The following is an 18,827-nucleotide window of genomic DNA, read 5'->3' as shown; positions in this document are numbered from 1 at the left end:
TTCCCTCCAGGATGCCCATTCCCATACTGGGATGCAGGTTCCCATCCTGGGATACCTGTTCTCCCTGGGATGCCCATTTCTGTACTGGGATGCCTGTTCCCATCCCGGGATGCCCATTCCCATACTGGGATGCCCGTTCCCCCCCGGGCTGCCCGTTCCCATCCCAGCACGCCGCCCCCCCTCTCCCCACGGGGCGGAGCGGAGCGGGGCGGGCGCCGCTTCCCCGCTTCCCCGGGCGGCGGCGGCGGCGGCGGCGGCGGCGGCGGGGAGGGGGGGGACACAAGGAGAGGAGAGGAGGGGGGGGGGGCGCTGCGCCGTGCGCTGCGGCGGGGGCGGCTCCGTTCGGCTCCGCTCCCGCCCCCGCCGCCGCCGCCGCCGCCGCCGCCCCGCTGCCATCGGCGGCTCCCGGCGCCGCCGCCGCTCTCAGCTCGGAGCCGGGCCCGCCGCAACGCGGGGCTGGAGGGCAGAGCCGCCCCCCCCGCCCCCCCCGCCGCCGCCGCCGGCCCCCCCCCCGCCGCCCGCGCCGCTCCCCTGCCCGGTTCGCCGGCCCCGGGCGCGGGGGAGCGGCGGAGCCCGCACCCCGCCGGGTGCATGGACAGGAGCTCCCTGCTGCAGCTCATCCAGGAGCAGGTGAGAACCGCGCCGGGGGGGTCGAGGGGGGGCTGTGGGATGCTCTGGGGGGGGGTGCCGCCGAGCACCGGGCAGCGCTACCGGGGGGGCGAGCGGGCACCGGGCTGCGCGCTGGAAAGGGGAGGGAGGGAGGGGGGGGCACCGTGCAACGGGCAGCGCTGCGGGCGGGGGGGGGGGCGGGGGGGCGTTGTGCCCGGTGCCCCCCATAGGGTGAAACCCCCCCCGTGCCCCCTCCGTCCCCCGCGGTGCCCCCGTTGCGCCGCTGAGCCCGGGCAACTCGGCGCACTTGTGGCCTCCCCGCGCTGCGCGCCCCGGGCCGGATCCTGCCGAGGTGCGCCGGCAAGGACGGGGGGTGCTGAGCCCCGGGGGGGGGCTCCGCGATGGGGACCCCCCCCACCACACCACCACCACCACCACCCTCAGCCGCCCCGCTGCGGGCTCGGGCTCACGGCCGCGGGGGGCTGCATCGAGCCCCGTGACCTGATTGCGGGAGCAGCCCCAGCGCTGCGCAGCACCACCGGCAGGATCAGGGCCCCCCCCCCCCACCCCCCCCCGGTACATGACCGCTCCGTGCGCCCCCGGCACCGTCCCCGCACCCCCAGCACCTCCCGTGGTGGCCTCGGCGGTGCGGCCTGACCCCGCTCCCCCCCGCACCCCGCACTCCGCTGTGGGGTCGGGGAGGGAATTTATTGGGTGCCCCCCCCCCGGCTGCCTCCGTGACCTTGGGCGAGTCCCCCCGGCCTCCCCGCGGGGTGCTGCGGTGCCGTCACCCCGCTGCTGGGCACCTCCGTGAGGGAACGGGTCCTGGGGGAGCCCCACGGGGCTGAGGGGCCAGGAGCTGTCCCCCCCCCGGGCTGTAGGGCTGGGGGCGTGGGGAGATGTCTGTCCCCCCCCCTCCCAAAGCAGACAGCGGCTCCCTGGAGCTTGGTGCGTGGGGCAGCAGCGCCCGGTCCTGGCGTGGCCCCGGGGTGCTCCCCAGCCCCATGGGCTGCAAGGATGCGAGCGCACCCCCCCGTCCCATATCCTATACCCTGCATCCCACACCCCACATCCCAAACCCCGCTCCAAAACCTGTACCTATGTCCCCAGCTCCCACTGAGGCTGGCGGGGAGGCCCTGCGTGCGCTTCAGCTCCCCGTCGTGAAATTCGCCCTGCGCCGTGGTTTTTGCCCCTCTCCCCCTGCTGAATCCCCCCCCGGAGCCTGGCGCCGTCCTGCAGCCACCAGCACCCACCTCGGGCAGGATCAGCCCCGGGATGTGGAGGGGGATCTGGGCAGCCAAACCCCCCTTGGGAAGGGATTTTGGGTTTTCCCTGGTGAAAGTGCACGTGGGGGGTGCCAGCCATGTGTGCGCGCTCGGTGCCCTGCCCGTCCCGTGGGGACGTTGCCCACGAGTTTTCTCCCCGGAGAAGAAAGGAGAAAAATGACACGGGGGAATGGCCGGGAAATTGTGTTGGTGGCTCCGGAGCGGGTCCCCAAATGTGCTCCAGCCACCAGAGAGTGGCACCTTCCTCCTCCCTGCCCTCCTGAACTCCAGGAGTGGGACAGTGGCACGGGGTGCCCGGTGGTGGCACGGGGTACCCGATGGTCATGGGGTACCCGATGGTCACAGGGTGCCCAGCGGTTTGGGGAGCCCTGGGGAGGGTGCAGGTGCCCCAGCACAGGTGCTGTGGAGCTGGGAGGTGCGGGAGGAGGAGGAGGAGGAGGAGGAGGAGGATGGTGCCAGCGCCGCGCGTGTGTTTGGCTTCGTGGCTTCCCGGCTGGCAGGCTGCTGGCGGCGGGGAGCGACTGAGTGGGAGAGTGGTGGCTGCGCGGCGAGGCTGCGGCGGCTCCCGCAGCGGCACGGCGTGGGGCAGGCAGTGGTGTGGGGGCACCGATTCGGGGCTTCCAGCTGCCCCGGGGACGCCCCCTGGCCATACCCGTGCCATATCCAGCAGCTTGACCCTGAGAACACCGGCTTCATCGGCGTGGAGACGTTCGCCAGCCTCGTGCACAGCCATGAGCTGCCCCTGGACCCCGCCAAGCTGGACATGCTGGTGGCCCTGGCACAGGGCAACGACGAGGGGCAGGTCTGCTATCAGGAGCTGGTAGACCTGGTCAGTGCCGGGGCGAGGCGGGGACGGGGACGGGGACGGGAGCGTGGGTGGGTGCCACCCCGCGTGCCGCCGGGGCCGGGCCCTCCCGTTGGGCTGGGGTGGGCGCCGGGGGCCTCCCGGTGCGAGCCGGGACCGGGCGCCCCGCAGCTCCCGGCGGCGGCCACGGGCTCTCTCCGCAGATCAGCAGCAAGCGCTCGAGCAGCTTCAAGCGAGCCATCGCCAACGGGCAGCGAGCCCTGCCCCGGGATGGGTTGCTCGATGAGACCGGCCTGGGCTTCTACAAGCGCTTTGTCCGCTACGTGGCCTACGAGATCCTGCCCTGTGAGATGGATCGGCGCTGGTATTTCTACCAGCACCGCACGTGTCCCCCGCCCGTCTTCATGGCAGCCGTCACCCTCACCCAGGTGGGGGCTCGGCGGGTGGGATGAGCCTGGCCGCGTCCTGGTGTCCTTGGGGGGCTCACACTGGGGGTGGAGGGGACGGGTGACGCTGGTTGTGGTGTCCCCGTGCCTATGGGAGGCTCCGACCTGGGGCAGGCGGGATGGGTGGCAGCAGTTGCGATGTCCCCAGTGCCTCGCACCTGGCTGGAGGGATTTGGGCAGGGGGGGGAGGTGACAGCCCCGTGGGTCCCCGCAGATCATCGTGTTCCTGTGCTACGGCGCCCGGCTGAACAAGTGGGTGCTGCAGACCTACCACCCCGAGTACATGAAGAGCCCCCTGGTTTACCACCCCGGGCACCGCGCCCGCGCCTGGCGCTTCCTCACCTACATGTTCATGCACGTGGGGTGAGTCCCTGTTGTTGGCACAGCTCCGCCAACCTGGGGTGCCCGGAGACGCTGGCACGAACCAACGTGTCCCCTGGTGTCCCCCGGTGTCCCCCCCGCAGGCTGGAGCAGCTGGGGTTCAACGCCCTCCTGCAGCTGATGATCGGGGTGCCGCTGGAGATGGTGCACGGCATCCTGCGCATCAGCTTCCTCTACCTGGCCGGCGTCCTCGCAGGTGGGCGAGCGCCCGCGCCAGTCCCCAACGTCCCCGCTGTCCCCAATGTCCCCGCTGTCCCCGCAGCCGGCAGGGGTGGGGCTGGGGGGCGTCGCGGAGCCCCCCCCTGATAAGGCGCCGTGCCGCAGGCTCCCTCACCGTCTCCATCACGGACATGCGCGCGCCCCTGGTCGGTGGCTCGGGGGGGGTCTACGCGCTCTGCTCGGCTCACCTCGCCAACGTCGTCATGGTCAGCGCCGGGGGGGGCACCGGGGAGTGGGATTGTGGGGTCGGGCATTGCGGTGCAAGACTATGGGGCGGGTGTTTTGGGGTGGCTTCTGTGATGCGAGATTGTGGGGTGGGCACCGTGGTGAGAGGTTGTGGGGCTGCGCCATGGGGTGGGCGCCATGGGGAGGGCACCATGGGGAGGGTGCCATGGGGTGAAATTTGGGAGAGGTCATCTCGGGGTGGGCACCGTTCCCATGGGAGCTGTGGGGTGGCACTGTCATGTAGGGTGATGGGGTGGGAAGCGTGGGTTGTGTGACCGGGTGGGCATCATGGGGTGGGAGCTATAAAGGGAAACTAAAGCGTGGTCATTTTGGGGCGGGCACCATGGGGTGGGCACCATGGGGTGGGCACCATGGTCTGAAACTGGGGGGTTGCATCGTGGGGCGGGCATCACGGTGTGGGATTTGGGGTGGGCACCATGCTGGGTCATGGGGGGTGAGCACGGTTTGGGTGCTGTGGGGTGGCCCTGTGTGGGGAGCACCTTGGGGTGGCACTGTGGGGTCAGTGTGGGTGTGGAGCAGGGACGGAGGCGCTCCATGGGGGCAGGACCCTTCCATGGGGGGGGCTCAGTGTCCATCCGTCCATCTGTCCGTCCGTCCGTCCGCAGAACTGGGCCGGGATGCGCTGCCCCTACAAGCTGCTGCGGATGGTGCTGGCGCTGGTGTGCAGTGAGTACGGGGACGGGGACGGGGACGGGGACGGGGACCCGGTGCCACCCACGGGCGCTGCCTTGCAGTGAGCTCGGAGGTGGGTCGCGCCGTCTGGCTCCGCTTCTCGCCCCCGCTGCCGGCTTCGGGCCCCCAGCCCAGTTTCATGGCCCACTTGGCGGGGGCCATCGTGGGCATCAGCATGGGGCTGACCATCCTGCGCAGCTACGAGGAGAGCCTGCAGGACCAGTGCGGCTGGTGGGTGGTGCTGCTCTCCTACGGCACCTTCCTGCTCTTCGCCGTCTTCTGGAACATCTTCGCCTACGACCTGCTGGGGGCACAGATCCCCCCCCCGCCCTAATGCCCTAATTCCCCCCCCCCCCCCCCAAAAAAAAAAGCACCCCCCCATGGGCCGGAGCCTGGTGGAATGGGGGGGCCCCGCGCGTGATACGGGGACAGGGTCGCCCCCCCCTGCCCCCTCGGTGCTAGCGACCGCGCCGCCCCCCCGCGGGCACCCCGGCAGCCCCCCCTTTGCCCCCCCCCCCGGCTGAACGGAGCCACCCCCCCCACGGGGTGGAGGGGATGGGGGGGGGCACCGGTGCGACCCCCACCCAATTGGGGGGGGGTCCCCGCGTGCCTCCCCGCAGCCCCTTTCCAGGTTCCTCCGGGCCTGGGGGCCTGGCTCGTGCCCCCCCCCGCGCCCCCCCCCAGAAGGGAATTGCACTTTGACGCCGGGAGCGATTTTATTTTTCTACCCAAAGAAGCAGCGGAGGGGCGAAGGGGGGGGGTGGGGGGGGGGCAGCACGACCCCGCTGTGACCCCCCCAGGACCCCCCCCCAACCCCCCCCCGCGGTGTGTGTGTTGTGGGGGGGGTCCCCGAGCCCCCCTTAACCCCCCCCTCTGGTTTTTGGAGTACAAATAAATATTTTGCACACGGCCGGCGCTCTGCGGGGGGGGGGGGGGCGGGAATTAGTGGGGGGGGGGGCAGCTTAATGATGCCGCGCTGCGCTAATTAGGGACGGGTCTTATTGGGGAGGGTCTTATTGGGGGGGTCTTATTGGGGGGGGTCTTATTGGGGGGGGGTCTTATTAGGGGGGGGGAGAGAAGGAGGGACGCGGGGGGGGGGGGGACGCGCGGGTGGCGCGGGAGGGGGGGAGCGGCGCGCGCTGCGGGGGGGGGGCGCGCCAAAATTGGCCACGCCCACTATGAGGTCACCGCCCACCCGCGTGGCCACGCCCACCTCCCCACTAAGCCACGCCCACCTCCTTCTTAGCCACGCCCACATCCCACCAAGCCACGCCCACCACATCAGCCACGCCCACCAATGATGACCACGCCCACTAAGGTTAGCCACGCCCACCCGCCCGCACCGTCCAATCACATAGGCCCCGCCCACCCGCCTAAGCCCCGCCCACTCCCCCGCCCCCTTAAAAGCCCCGCCCCCGGAAGTGACGCGGAGGCGGCGCTGTCGCAGTGCGCGGCCGCAGCAGGAGCGGAGCCGGCGGCCCCCGGCGGGCGGCAGGGCCGGGGCCGGGCCGGGCCATGAAGGGGAAGGAGGAGCGGGGGGAGGGCGGCGCGGCGGGGCCCGGGGGAGGCGGAGGAGGCGGCGGGGGCTCCTCGGCGGCGGCTGCGGGGCCGGGAGCCACGGGGGGAGGCTGCGGCGGCGGAGGAGGAAGCCCGGAGAAGAGCTACAGCGCGCAGGAGCACAAGGAGCAGGGCAACCGCCTCTTCGGGGGCCGCAAGTACCCCGAGGCCGCCGCCGCCTACGGCCGGGCCATCGTGAGTGAGCCCCGGGACCCCCTGACACCCCCTGGCACCCCCTGGCACCCCCCCGGCAGCACCGGGCCTGCCCCAGCCCCCCCCCACCCCGGGGTGTCCCCCAAATGGGTGCCCCCCCCCCCAAATGGGTGCCCACCCCCTCCCCAAATCGGTGCCCCCCCCCATAGGGAGATGTGGGGCAGGGGGGGGGGCAGCACCCTGGGGTGCCCCTTACACCCCCTGGCACCCCCCCGGCAGCACCAGGCCTGCCCCAGCGCCCCCCCATCCCGGGGTGCCCCCCAAATCGGTGCCCCCCCCCCCATAGGGAGATGTGGGGCTGGGGGGGGGCAGTGCCCCAAGGGTGCCCCAAGGGCTGAGCGGTGTGGCCGTGCCCCACAGAACCGCAACCCCTTGGTGGCCGTGTACTACACCAACCGGGCGCTGTGCTACCTGAAGATGCAGCAGCACGACAAGGCGCTGGCCGACTGCAAGCGGGCGCTGGAGCTGGACGGGCAGTCGGTCAAGGCGCACTTCTTCCTGGGGCAGTGCCAGATGGAGATGGAGAGCTACGACGAGGCCATCGCCAACCTGCAGAGAGGTGAGCGGCGGTGGTGGGGTGGGGGTGGCTGCAGGCACGCGGCCCAGGCTCTGAGACGTGCCCGGTGTCTTTTTTCCCCACCCCCAGCCTATAACCTGGCCAAGGAGCAGCGGCTGAACTTCGGGGACGACATCCCCAGCGCGCTGCGCATCGCCAAGAAGAAACGCTGGAACAGCATCGAGGAGAAGAGGATCAACCAGGAGAACGAGCTGCACTCCTACCTGACCAAGCTGATCATGGCGGAGAAGGAGAGGTAAGGACAGCCGGGGGTCCTCTTCCCCCTCAGCTTCCCGCACAGCTGAGCCCAAAGGCGTGGATGTGACCCATGTGGTGGGAGAAGCAGCGAGCTGCTCTAAAGATTTTTCGGTGCCGTGAAGGTGCCGTGGCTCCGAGCACAGCGCCCCTGCCTCCCTGGGGCTGGGCCAGCGATGGCATCCCCGTCATCGCTTCTGCTGCCTGCCCTGACGTCTCCTGCCTCTGTCCTAGGGAGCTGGCCGAGTGCCGGAAGACTCAGCAAGAAGAAAGCGTGGACGAGAGCCGGAGCCGCGTTCAGCTGGCCGGCATCGAGGCCAAGCACGTGAGTGGCCGTGCGGGCACAGGGCAGGCAGGAGGGATCCCGGGCTCCCCCAGGTGCTGCTCCCTCCGTCCTTGGCTCGACGCAAGCTGCTGCTGAGGGCTTTTGTCCCCCTTGCGTGTCCCCCTGTGGCAGCGGTGACACCGCCGTGCCCTGATGGATGCGGTCCCCGTGGGTCCTCGATGGTTTCACGATGCGAGCGGCTCCTGCCCGCTGCGGCCGCATGTGGGTCCGCGTGGTGTCCCGGAGCGGGGACTAATCCGGGGATAAAAATAACCCCGTGAAGGAGGGTTATTTTTAAGCTGGATCACTTCTGCCACACGGTTGAACCGCGAGGGTTGGGAAACGGGGGCTGGGATCCCAAGGGGCTGCCCCGGGACCTGTGGCCAAATCCATGCCCCCGCTGGCTGTGGGGTCGTGCCTGCGTGGGGCAAGCTGCGTCTTCCTCTTTCAGGACAAGTACCTGGCAGACATGGACGAGCTCTTCTCGCAGGTGGATGAGAAGAGGAAGGTGAGTGTGCCCCAGCTCCCTGCTCTCCCCAGCCCTAATTGCTTGCCCTAACCCCCTTCAGTCCCTCCTCCCAAACCAGCCCAGGGACAGCGTGCCGGGGCCAAGCCTCTGTCCGAGGTGTGCAGCTGCTTGCGCCCTCGCTCACCGCTGCCTCTCAGCGCTTTTTAATTCCGAGGCTGCGTTTACCCGGCCCCTCCTAACCCGGCTCTGCGTCTCTCGAGCCAGAAGCGGGACATCCCCGACTACCTGTGCGGGAAGATCAGCTTCGAGCTGATGCGGGAGCCCTGCATCACGCCCAGCGGGATCACGTACGACAGGAAGGACATAGAGGAACACCTCCAGGTACTGCTGGGGGCTGGGGAAAAACCCGGCCCCGTGCCCTCCTCGCCCTGGCAGCAGCAGCAGGAAGCTCTGGGCTGGGTCGCCAGGCGGGTGCCTCGCTAGCCCAAGCGGCCGTGCTGCTGGCCCCGGGGCCGGGTATGCGGCGTAACCGGTTGGTGGCCACCTCCTCCCTTGCAGCGCGTGGGTCATTTCGATCCCGTCACGCGGAGTCCCCTGACCCAGGACCAGCTGATCCCCAACCTGGCCATGAAGGAGGTGATCGACGCCTTCATCTCGGAGAACGGCTGGGTGGAAGATTACTGAGGGCCCTGGGGGCCTCGCCGAGCCCCCTTTTTTTGGGATCTCCCCGCCGCCCTGGCCGGGCTGGCACCATGCCTTACTCCCTCCCTGCCTGTCCCCCTCCGCTCTGGGTGCCCAGGGACCCTTCGGCAGCGCTGGGCGAGGGCACGGCGCCTTCCCCCTCCCCGGGGAACCGCGGCTGGGCCGGTCTGAAGGCTTCTGCCCGTGGGGAGCGCGGCGCTCGGAGGAGCCCTGGCCAGCAGCATGGAGGAGGGTGGCTTGTGGCCTCCTGGAAGGGGTCGCCAACACCTTCATCGCCCGGAGAAGAGGGAAGGGACCCCCCCAGCGCTGACAATCTCCAAAGTTGCTCCCCCCCACGGCAGGAGGCAGCGTGTTGGGGCGGGCGCCCGGTGCTCCGGCCAGGTCCCCTCCTCTCCCCCGTGTACATAGCAAATTTCCTCCTCGTCCAGCTCCCGTGGGGCCAGCGTGGTGTCTCCCCTCCCTCCTGTAAATAGCCATGTGCTGGGGTGGGAGCCAAGGGGGTGCTCTGCCCCTACTGCCTTGCCTTTGGGGTTTTTTCTGGGGAACAACAGCCCCGGGGCTGGAAGGGGCTGGGGGTGCGCCCTCCTGCTGGCCCCGGGCCCGTGGTTCCCCTTGAACAAGCACCCGGGTTCAAGTTCATCTTCCTTTTAATGAAATCCCTTTGGAAAAAAAAAGAAAAAAAAAAAAGAAACCAACTCCCCCCCCCCATCTGACTGAGGCTCCAGCATTGTGTGGTTGGCGGCAGCGCCTGCAGCCCGCCCGGCTTCCCAGCGCTCCGCCCGTTGGCCGATGTCAATAAAAAAAATAAAAAAAACCAAAACCAAACCAAAACCATTCAGCAATAAAGGTGAGAAGAGCTCGCGTGGTTCCTGAAGCTCTCTGCGAGGGGCTGGGGCGGGGGGGGGTGCACTTTGTCCCCATCCCTTTGTGGCAGTTTTGGTGTCATCGCTCCAGCAATGACACCAAAATTTTACTCCAAGGGGGAGTAAAAAAACTGCAGGTGCTTGGTCCTGATACCAGTGTGGATTTTTTTTTTTGGGGGGGGTCCGGTGCCACTGGTGCTACCCCAGGAAGGTGGAGATGAAGACGCTGGTGTCCAGGTTGAGCGTGGCGTGCCACCAGCGGTCGGGGAAGTACAGGATCTGCGGGCAGAGCGCAGTGGGGTGGGGGCTCCCGGGGGTTTCCACCCCAAAACCAGGAGCTGCCCCCCCCCACCCTGCCCTCCCCGCAGCCCCTCACCTCCCCGGGGCGCAGGGTGCACTCCAGCGGCCGCTCGGCCGGCGGCAGCGTGGGGTAGGTGCGCTGCAGCCAGGCCAGCGTCGTCTCGTTGGGGTGGAAGTGTGGGGTTTTATCCGGCGGGTAGAGAAACCAGCGCTGGGAGACACCACAAAGCCTCAGCTCCCCCTCCCCAAATCCCCCTGGGGGGGGGGTTTCCAGCCTCCAGCCCCCCCCTCCTCGCTCACCTTCCTGCCGAAAATCACCTCGGAGTAACCGGGGCCGTGCCAGTGGAAGGGGACTCCTGAACCCGAGCCTAGGGAGGGAGCGGGTGCTGGGTGGTCCCGGGGCTGTGTGCGCCCCCCCAGCTGAACCCGCAGCCCCCCCATGTGGCCCCCACCTCCGATCCCAAAGCTGTAGGCGCCGCTGGTGCCGGGGATGCGGAACGGCGGAGGGACGTACTGCTGGAAGAGGGGGCCCCACTCGGTGAAGTTGTTGTCCCCGAAGAAATAGAGGGTGTCTGTGGGTGCCGAGTTTTAGGGTTAGGGTTTGGGTTAGGGTTTGGGATGGATTTGGGGTCGCGCTACCCACCGCTGCCCAGCGCCGTCGGGTCCTGCGGCTTCAGGAGCTGCTCCACGTACTCCTGGAAGGGGACGTCCACTGCGGGGAAGGGGGCAGAGCTCAGCGAGGAGCCTGCCCGGGGACCACCGGGGTGGGGGCGGTGGTAATAGGGGCGAGCACCCCACAGAGCCCCCCCAGCCCCTCACCTTTGCGGTAGGAGTAGGTGTTGGCCGTGCTGAGGCGCACCCGGCGCTGCCCGTAGGCGGCCAGCAGCTTGTCGCGGGTGCACAGCGCCTGAAATGCCTGCGGGGGGGGGACACCAGGATGGGGGGGACACAGCGGGATGGGTGCTGCTGCCACCCCGCTGCCCCCACCCCCCCCATGGTGTCCCCCCACCCCCCGTCCCGGTGCCCGGCGCTCACCGAGTTGTCCGTGACCCCGCGCAGGATGACGGGCTGTGAGAAGGCGAAACTGGGGGAGGGGGGGGCACAAATGGGGGGGGAGGTCCCAAGGGGGAACCATGGGGCTGGCACCGGGACAACCCCACACGGGGAACCCCTGAGACCCCCATCCAGGACCCCCCCCAGAGACCCCTCACCCCTGGATCCCCCCACTCTCGGACCCTTCCCTGAGGACCCCCCCACCAAAGACCCCTATCCCAGGGCACCCCCAGGACCCCCCCACCCTGGGACCCTCCCTGGGGTCTGTGCCCCCCCCGGGTTCCCCTCCCCATGACCAACCCCCCCCGTGAGACCCCCATTCTGGGATCCCCCTGGGACCCTCCCCAAGACTCCCCCTGAGACCCCTCCCTAGGATCCCACCCCCCCGAGACCTCCCCCAGGCTCCATCCCCTCCCGGGGTCCCCCTCCCCGACCCCCCCCCAAGACCCCTAACCCGGGACCCCCCTGGGATGCTCGCCCCCAGGGTCCCCTCCCCAATACCCCCCCTGAGACCCCTCCTTAGGGTCCCACCCCCCCGAGACCCCCCGGGACCCCTCCCACCCCGGGAGCCTCCCTGGGGTCTGTGTCCCCCCGGGTTCCCCTCCCCATGACCCCACCCCCGTGAGACCCCCATGCTGGGACCCCCCTGGGACCCTCCCCCCGGGGTCCCCTCCCCCATACCCCCCCCCCGAGACCCCCTCCTTAGGGTCCCACCCCCACGAGACCCCCCCCCTTCTGGGACCCTCCCCAGGGGTCCCCTCCCCAGTACCTCCCTGAGACCCCTCCCCGGGGTCCCCCTCCCCTCTGTGCCCCCCCCCCCCCAAGGCCCCCAACCTGGGACCCCCCAAGGACCCTCCCCGCAAGGGTCCCTTCCCCAATACCCCCCCGAGACCCCCTCCCCCGGGACCCCCCCGGGCGCCTCCAAGGACCTTCACCCTGGGGTCCCCTCCCCAATACCCCCCCACAAGACCCCTCCCTAGGGTCCCACCCCCCTGAGACCCCCCCCGGGACCCCACCCCCAGAGACCCTCCCCGGGCTCCATCCCCCCCACGGGGTCCCCCTCCCCAATACCTCCCCAAGACCCCCAGGGTCCCCCCCCCCACTCTGTGCACCCCCCCCGTGCCCCCCATCCCAGAACCCTCCCCAGGACCCCCCAGGACCCCCGCTCCCCCAGGGTCCCCTCCCCAATACCCCCCCCGAGACCCCCTCCTTAGGGTCCCACTCCCAGGAGACCCCTCCCCTCAAGACCCTCCCCAGGGTCTCCTCCCCCGGGGTCCCCTCCCCAATACCCCCCCCAAGACCCCCCCCTAGGCTCCCACCCCCCCCGGTTCCCCCCCCGGTTCCCCCTCCCGTGCCCCCCCCCGCGCCCCCCATCCCAAAACCCTCCCCAGGACCCCCCCAGAACCCCCCCAAGACCCCCCAGGACCCCCCTAACCCCCCCTCCCCCAGTGCCCCCTCCCCAATACCCCCCCCCCAGCCCCCTCCCTATGCTCCCACCCCCCCCGGTGCCCCCCCCGGTGCCCCCCCCACCCCCCCGGTACCGCTTGAGGAACAGCTCCGCGCTCAGCGCCGCGTCCGCGGCCTGCACCGTGCAGCGGGGCTCCTCCGGCACCGCTCCCGCCTGCCTGCAACGGGACAGCCCCCCCCCGGCTCGGTCCCGTGCCCCCCCGTGTCCCCCCCCACCCCCCCAGGCCCCGCTCCTCACCAGCCGCCCCCCCCCGGCCCCGCGCCGCCCCCGGGCCGGGCCCAGGCCAAGGGGCCCAGCAGGGCCAGCAGCCAGCGCGCCATGGGACTACAACTCCCAGCCTGCACCGCGGCTCCCCGCGGGGAGGGCTTAAAAGGGCAATGGGCAGCGGAGAAAAGGTGGGGCCCACAATAGGGAGCCCAATAGGGACCCCCCCATCCCAATGGTGTTCGTCTGGGGGGGGTCAGGGTGGAGCAGTGCTAGGGATGCGTGGGGTGGTGGGTGGGATTTTCTGGCTTACGGACCTGTGTATAAGCACACGGCTAAGAAAAAACAGAGTGGTTAATGTATATAATGTATATAATGTATATTTTTGTATATAATGCATATAATGTATATTTTGTATATTTTTGTATATAATGCATATAATGTATATGATGCATATAATGTATATTTTATAATATGCATTTAATCCGTCTGTCTTGCAAAGGAATGGGCCAGCAATTCGGGTCAATTCGTTCCCTTGAAGAGAAATATATTTGCAGGTTTTTCCTTCAAGTCTCTGATATCTGGGGGGTTCAGAATAACTGCTCACTATTATGACTTGCATGGGACACTGTGCAAGTCTCTGCTATCTGGCCAGGAGATTAAGGAGATGGGGAGAGCTGAAGAACAACTAAAAACCAACAAAAACGACTAAAAGACAAAGCTTGCAGGGGACGCTGCAGGTCTCTGACATCCAGGCATGTTGGACAAAGAAGAGGGAGGAAGACTATGAGAGCCTTCAGCACGAGACCCCCAGAGGGACCACCAGAGACTGATGCGTATGCTCCAGTTTTGGGTTTGGATTCCAGAAACTAATTATAATAACCCTGTTTTTTTTTAGTAGTAATGAATACGTATCAGCCTAGGAGCATAAAAACCAGCTGCTTGCTGGAACTGGTGTGCGTCCTGGTGGAGCAGAGCCTCCCGGTGCACCCAGCGCTGTTTGCTTACCTCTATTCCCTTACTAAATTGTAAACTTTGATTATAATCCTATTTTGAAGACGGAGCCATTTATTACAGGGCCACCCCGAGGGGGTTGAGCGAGGCCCCACGGTCCCCAAGCACACCCCCCCCGAGGCCCCGATGCAGCTGCAAATAACAGGAGGCTCGAGGCCGGTTTGGTTTAATTCAGTACAAAACGGCACGCGCAGGGGGACGGGGAGCCCCCCAAATAAATAGGATCCTGTACGCAGGATCCCCCCAAAAAATAAATACACACACACACACGCAGGGAGTTGTCCCCCCCCCAATGTGGCACCGGTGCTGGTGGCGGGGCTCAGGTGTACTCGCAGAGGTGGCCGCAGCCGGCGGGGCAGTGGGAGCTGGTCTCCAGCCACTTCATGATGTGCTGCAGGTGGCCGCCGTGGCTGCAGCCCTGGCACCAGACGAAGAGCCCCTTCACCACGTGGTGGCACACGGCGCACATGCTGGCGCACTGCCGGCACCTGCGGCGGAGAAATGGGGTGAGAAAGAGCCAGGAAAGGCTCCTGGGGGGGCACAGAGAGGGAACGGGGTGCGGGGACCAGCCCCATCCTGCTGGGTGCTGCTGCCCCGGAGAGGGACCCCGGAGAGGGACCCCGGAGAGGGACCCCGGAGAGGGACCCCCCCAGCTCCCACCCTCACCGGTCGCAGATCCAGCCCCTGTTGCTCATGGGCCTCTTGCAGTTGCTGCAGTTGATGTGCAGGGTGGTGGAGGCTTGGTTGAGGCAGTTGATGGCGCGGCAGGTGCTCAGCTTGATCACCTCGTTGGAGATGTTCCAGAGCTGGAAGCGCTGCAGCAGGTCGATGTAGGAGGTGTACCAGTGCTCCTGGGGGTGGCACGGCACAGCTCAGCCCCAGCTCCCGGGGACAGAGCCCTGCAGGGGGGGCCAGCCCCAAAAATGGGGTCGGTCCTTGCCCAAGGACCTCACACCCAGCGAGGAAGGGGCCATGGGTTTGGGTTTGGGTTTGGGTTTGGGTTTGGCCGTGCACCTGGGTCTGCTCGTCGATCTCCTTGCGGATGCGGTCGCCCAGCACGATGAGCACGGACACGGCCGTCTGCACGTCCCCCTGCTCGGCGTAGAAGAGCAGCGTGTCCCGCACGATGGGGTTGAAGAAATCGGAGGGCAGGCGGTTCTCGTAGAGCGAGTGGGAGATGGAGATGAGCGAGAAGGACTCCACGGGGGTCAGCGACACCGTCTCCGCCTCGTTGCCGCTGACGTGGGGGGAGTCAGCCTTGTCCTGCAGGTGGTCCAAGGCCGACGGGTTGTCCACAATTTCGTGGCGCAGAGGGAAAGCCTCCTGGGGAAGGCTGTATTCCTGCTCCTCGGCTGCAAGGAAAAACATTTCCGAGGTCAGGAACGAGTGCACAAAGCTGGGAGAAGATCCGGGCACGTGGCCGGGACCGGCACCGCGCTCACCGTGCGGGTTCTCGTGGTCCATCATGTACAGGTCGTCCTCATCCGCTTCCACGTCCCCCAGCAGGTAGTCCGCAGGGACATCGCTGCCCTCTGTTTCCTCGTTATCTGTGTGCCCGGGGAGAGGGGGGGTCAGCACAGCCCCCTCGGGGGGGGTCACAGGGGGTAAATCGCCCCTCTGCTGCCCCCCGGAATGAGCACGGCCTCGTTTATCCAGGACTGTGCCACCAGGGATCAGCTGAGGACAGCCCCAGGACTGTGCCAAACCCCCCCCCAAAAAAAAACGCTACCTTCGTTGTTGATGAGCGTGGAGGAGGAATCCAGCAGGATGTTTTCCGTGCGGCTTTCCCCTTTGCTGCGATCCAGCCTCGACTCGCTGCCCAAGCCGGAGGGGATGTCCTTCAGGTTGAAGCTGGAAAAAGAAGCCGTGAGCTCGGCTTAACGCTTCCAGCTCCTGCTGCAGCCAGCAGGCAGGCTGTTTGTTATGCGGCGCTGCTCGCCGGCTCCTCCGAGACAGGAGAGGAGCTGAACGGAGCTGACGCGGAGCCACCGTCTCCAGCTCGTGCTCCTGGTTTGGAGCTGGTGCCAGGCGGTGACCCGGCTGGCTGCGGAGCTCGGTCGCTGGCAGGGCTTTGTTTGGTGTTATTGGAGTCTCCGCCGCTCACCCCCGGAGGGAACCCAGCCCTGCAAGGTCTGAGAGCTCATCTGGAGCCCTCGCTCCTCGCTTTCATGTGTCATTCGGAAGAGGAAAAGCAAGTTCTCCTGCCTCGTCAGCCCACGGCGGGGCTCTCCACGCCAGCGAGCGGAGCAGAGCTGCCCTCTCCCTCTCCAGCAGCCAGGCAGGGGCTCTGCGTCCCCAAAGCAGGGTCACAGCCCCGGTTAGGTGACTGCAGACACCACGCCAGCCTCGGGCCCACCACAGCCAGCTTCAAACGCTGGTTCAGAGAGGGGAAGGAGCAGCACAGAAGCCTGTGTGGCTCGGGGCCAGGCTGCCCGCTTGCTCCTCACACCCACGCAGAAAACGCCCGCACTCAGACGCCGCCAACCTGCAGAGCAGGGCGAGCTGAGGCCGGGGCTCTGAGGCTCCAGGAGCTGCTCTGGGCATCCCTTACCTGTTCATGAGGGGCAGGGCGGCGCTGCCTTTCCCCATGCTGTGGTTGAGGTTAGCGGACGACACGGTGCCGAGGCTGGAGTAGATGATGCGCAGCATCGTCCACGTCTGAGCCACCTGCGGGACAGCCACCGTCAGACCTCACCTGCTCCAAGCAGCACACCAGACTCTGAGTCTGAGCAGATTCGGTCTGAGCACACCAGATTTGTGCTTGCTGTAGCGCTGTGGGTGAAGGGAAACCTCCCAGGGACAGCCGTAGGGCAGAGGGATGGGATATCAGGGAGGGGACAGCACCCTCCTGCCAGCACCCTCCAGCCCCACGCCTGCGCCGTGCGCTCACCTGGTTGCGGTCCAAGCCCTTGGCCACCTTGGCGTTGTGGTCGCAGAGCTCGGCCAGCGGCCGGCCGGCCAGCGCGTACTGCTTGGCGGTGTGCACGAACCAGTCCATGCTGCCGCTCTCCACGTCCGTCTCGAAGACGCTGAGGGCGCTGGAGGAGGAGATGTACTCGAACTGCTCCGTGGGGTCCAGCTTGCGCTTGAAGAAGATGGGGTGGCGGCGGTCGCCGATGTAGGGCTTGCGGTTGGAGTCGGAGGAGATGAGGCTCTCCTTGGCCGCGAAGGCCAGGTCTCCGTAGAGGCTGTAGCACAGCCCCTCGGGGTTGGCGCGCTCGATGGGCTGGCTGGCGTCCTTGAAGATGTGCTGGTAGAGGGTGCTGTCCTTGGAGCCGGACAGGAGGAAGTAGGGGTCGTGGAGGTGGCGCCAGACGATGCCCGTGGTGACGTCCTTGTGCTCCTCGAACATGGCCGAGGGGATGAAGGGGCGCCGCACGTCCCAGACGTAGATGTTGTGGTCCACCATCATGGAGCAGGTGGCGATGTGGTGCTTGCACTCCGGCCGCCACTTCACCCGGGCCACGGAGGCGATGGTCTGCACGCAGTAGATCTCCTTGGCCCGCGTGGTGTTCATGTCCCACACCTTCACCATCTTATCCCGGCCGCCCGTGGCCAGCCAGCCCCTAAGAGAAGGACGGGGAAAGAGGCTGAGACACCCCTGGGAGGAGTCACAGCGGGACGCGAGGAAGGTGCCACAGCACCGGCTGCGCCCAGCTCCGTGGACACAACTATTTACAGACACCCCCATGACCCTGGCACCAGACTGGGCATACCCAAGCATTAACAGTGCTCAGGAAGCCCTGGCACGTCAAAAACACAACCAAAACCCACACCTCCCTCTCCATCTTCGAGAAAAAGTACCAACTGCCCCCATCTTCGAGCAACAGCACAGAGGCCAGGGTGTCGGAGACCCTGCTTTCCCTTGGGAATCCAATTTTTGGGCTGTCTGCCCTCTGTGGAGACCGAGCACCCACCGGTCCTCGGGGTGCCAGTCGCAGCAGAAGACGGGGCCGTTGTGGGCCGTGAACATCCTCTCGTAGCGGTCGGGCCGGCGGATGTCCCACAGCTGCACGTTGCCGTTCTCAAAGGTGGCGGCGAAGGTGAAGTAGTCGCGGATGCTGAACTGGACGTCGCGCACAGCTCTCCGACTGGCCTGGGCGGGGAGAGGAGGGGAGAAGCGATGGGACAGAGCCCTTGGAGAGGTCCCCAAGCAGGGAGAGATGTGGCCAGCTTCAAACCAGCCCCACGGAGCCCTCCTGAGCCCACTCTGAGCTTCAAAAACCCCTTGGCTCCCTCCCTGCCCTCTCCAAGCACCTCACCCTCCTCCTGGGTGCGGGGCGAGGGCAAAGACCCCAGCGGGGGCAATGAGGGGCCGGGCTCGTACCAGAGAAGGTGCTGACGGAGTCCTTCTTGCGCAGGTCGAAGCACTTCATGTAGCCGTCCTGTGAGCCGCTGAGCAGCATGTAGACCTCGGTGGGGTGGAAGCAGACCTTGTTGACCGTGCGCTTGTGCTCGGTGAAGAGCTGGTCCTGCTTGTTGCGCGAGGGCTTGCCCAGGTTCCAGGTGACCACCACGCCGTTGGTGGCGGCCGTGGCCAGCAGGTTCTCGTCCATCTGGTGCCACACCACGTCGGCGCAGCTGAAGTTGAGCGAGGGCTTGCGGCCCACCCGCAGGTTCAGCTTCTCCACGAACTGCTCCTCCTCGATGCCGTAGATCTTGAAGATGTTGCGGCCGGCCACCACCACCTGGGCGGCGTCGCGGCACACGCTGATGGCGTTGGCGGGGGCGTCCAGGTGGCAGAACATGGTGCGCCCCGACAGCGCCGCGCCGCCCAGCGCCGCGCCCGACCGCGACATCTTCTCCATGGCCGGCCGGGACGCGGGGACCCCTCGGCGGGACGCGGGCTCTGAGCCTGGTGGCACCGCCGGTGGCATTCAGGCCCCGCAGGCCACCCTAAGCCACCTCGGCCCGGCCGCAACGACCCCCGCGGGGCCCTCCCGGGGCTCTCCTGGGGTCTCCCCGGGGTGTCCTCGGTTGCCCCCCGGGGTCCCCCCGGCCCCGTTGAGCCCCCGCAGGCCGCAGCCAGGCCCCAGCAGCCCGGGCGCGGAAACGGCCGCCGCGCCCCGCCTCTCCCGCCAAGGCGCGCCACGCCCCTTTCCCGCCAAGCCGCGCCCTTTCCCGCCACGCCAAGCCACGCCCCCTGCCGCCAAGCCACGCCCCCTCCGCGCCAAACCACGAGCG

General features: G+C 67.8%; 4 protein-coding genes across 7 annotated transcripts; 2 read left to right on the top strand and 2 right to left on the bottom strand.

Annotated features, from left to right (window-relative positions):
• The first annotated feature begins 283 nt into the window (after positions 1 to 283).
• RHBDL1 (rhomboid like 1) lies at positions 284 to 5,020 on the top strand. Of its 3 annotated transcripts, none has more exons than XM_068699686.1 (8): positions 284 to 630; positions 2,563 to 2,697; positions 2,904 to 3,128; positions 3,361 to 3,509; positions 3,611 to 3,723; positions 3,852 to 3,952; positions 4,598 to 4,658; positions 4,727 to 5,020. In XM_068699686.1, the coding sequence occupies exons 1-8, from the start codon at positions 592 to 594 to the stop codon at positions 4,996 to 4,998; spliced, it is 1,095 nt and encodes a 364-aa protein (XP_068555787.1). In that variant the 5' UTR covers positions 284 to 591; the 3' UTR covers positions 4,999 to 5,020. The 3 variants fall into 3 exon arrangements, with proteins under 3 accessions (XP_068555787.1, XP_068555786.1, XP_068555785.1); XM_068699685.1 differs by having other exon boundaries at positions 286 to 630; positions 2,566 to 2,724; XM_068699684.1 differs by having other exon boundaries at positions 287 to 630; positions 2,563 to 2,724.
• Positions 5,021 to 6,095: 1,075 nt separating this feature from the next.
• STUB1 (STIP1 homology and U-box containing protein 1) lies at positions 6,096 to 9,600 on the top strand. The gene is made up of 7 exons (XM_068699687.1): positions 6,096 to 6,416; positions 6,795 to 6,993; positions 7,081 to 7,246; positions 7,480 to 7,570; positions 8,022 to 8,078; positions 8,304 to 8,420; positions 8,598 to 9,600. Exons 1-7 carry the CDS (start codon positions 6,180 to 6,182, stop codon positions 8,721 to 8,723), a joined length of 993 nt encoding a protein of 330 aa, XP_068555788.1. The 5' UTR covers positions 6,096 to 6,179; the 3' UTR covers positions 8,724 to 9,600.
• Positions 9,371 to 12,800, bottom strand: JMJD8 (jumonji domain containing 8). Of its 2 annotated transcripts, XM_068699694.1 has the most exons (9): positions 12,663 to 12,799; positions 12,499 to 12,582; positions 10,940 to 10,988; positions 10,724 to 10,820; positions 10,548 to 10,616; positions 10,357 to 10,476; positions 10,205 to 10,272; positions 9,981 to 10,115; positions 9,371 to 9,883 (listed from the first exon to the last, which is right to left on the bottom strand). In XM_068699694.1, the coding sequence occupies exons 1-9, from the start codon at positions 12,743 to 12,745 to the stop codon at positions 9,803 to 9,805; spliced, it is 786 nt and encodes a 261-aa protein (XP_068555795.1). In that variant the 5' UTR covers positions 12,746 to 12,799; the 3' UTR covers positions 9,371 to 9,802. The 2 variants fall into 2 exon arrangements, with proteins under 2 accessions (XP_068555795.1, XP_068555796.1); XM_068699695.1 differs by lacking the exon at positions 9,981 to 10,115 and having other exon boundaries at positions 12,663 to 12,800.
• A 993-nt stretch (positions 12,801 to 13,793) lies between these two features.
• On the bottom strand, positions 13,794 to 18,736 carry WDR24 (WD repeat domain 24). The gene is made up of 9 exons (XM_068699703.1): positions 17,950 to 18,736; positions 17,561 to 17,726; positions 16,534 to 17,209; positions 16,195 to 16,310; positions 15,373 to 15,494; positions 15,086 to 15,190; positions 14,658 to 14,995; positions 14,310 to 14,494; positions 13,794 to 14,131 (listed from the first exon to the last, which is right to left on the bottom strand). The coding sequence occupies exons 1-9, from the start codon at positions 18,518 to 18,520 to the stop codon at positions 13,963 to 13,965; spliced, it is 2,448 nt and encodes an 815-aa protein (XP_068555804.1). The 5' UTR covers positions 18,521 to 18,736; the 3' UTR covers positions 13,794 to 13,962.
• Positions 18,737 to 18,827: the final 91 nt, after the last annotated feature.

This window comes from Anas acuta, chromosome 15 (genome assembly GCF_963932015.1).
Source record: "Anas acuta chromosome 15, bAnaAcu1.1, whole genome shotgun sequence".
NCBI lineage: Eukaryota > Metazoa > Chordata > Aves > Anseriformes > Anatidae > Anas > Anas acuta.
This window is presented reverse-complemented; position numbering and strand designations above follow the sequence as displayed.

Bases quoted from the DNA above. Each gene is read 5' to 3' on its own strand.
- RHBDL1 (XM_068699684.1), top strand. From the start codon at position 592: ATGGACAGGAGCTCCCTGCTGCAGCTCATCCAGGAGCAG. The intron at 631-2,562 runs GTGAGAACCGCG...TGCCATATCCAG, and splicing joins TGCAGCTCATCCAGGAGCAG to CAGCTTGACCCTGAGAACAC. The intron at 3,129-3,360 runs GTGGGGGCTCGG...GGGTCCCCGCAG, and splicing joins CAGCCGTCACCCTCACCCAG to ATCATCGTGTTCCTGTGCTA.
- WDR24 (XM_068699703.1), bottom strand. From the start codon at position 18,520: ATGCCACCGGCGGTGCCACCAGGCTCAGAGCCCGCGTCCCGCCGAGGG. The intron at 15,191-15,372 runs GTAGCGTTTTTT...CCGGGCACACAG, and splicing joins CACGCTCATCAACAACGAAG to ATAACGAGGAAACAGAGGGC. The intron at 14,495-14,657 runs GTGCACGGCCAA...TGCCACCCCCAG, and splicing joins AGATCGACGAGCAGACCCAG to GAGCACTGGTACACCTCCTA.
- JMJD8 (XM_068699694.1), bottom strand. From the start codon at position 12,745: ATGGCGCGCTGGCTGCTGGCCCTGCTGGGCCCCTTGGCCTGGGCCCGG. The intron at 10,477-10,547 runs GTGGGTAGCGCG...CGGCACCCACAG, and splicing joins CCCGACGGCGCTGGGCAGCG to ACACCCTCTATTTCTTCGGG. The intron at 10,273-10,356 runs GTGGGGGCCACA...CTCCCTCCCTAG, and splicing joins CTACAGCTTTGGGATCGGAG to GCTCGGGTTCAGGAGTCCCC.
- STUB1 (XM_068699687.1), top strand. From the start codon at position 6,180: ATGAAGGGGAAGGAGGAGCGGGGGGAGGGCGGCGCGGCGGGGCCCGGG. The intron at 6,994-7,080 runs GTGAGCGGCGGT...CCCCACCCCCAG, and splicing joins CATCGCCAACCTGCAGAGAG to CCTATAACCTGGCCAAGGAG. The intron at 7,247-7,479 runs GTAAGGACAGCC...CCTCTGTCCTAG, and splicing joins ATCATGGCGGAGAAGGAGAG to GGAGCTGGCCGAGTGCCGGA.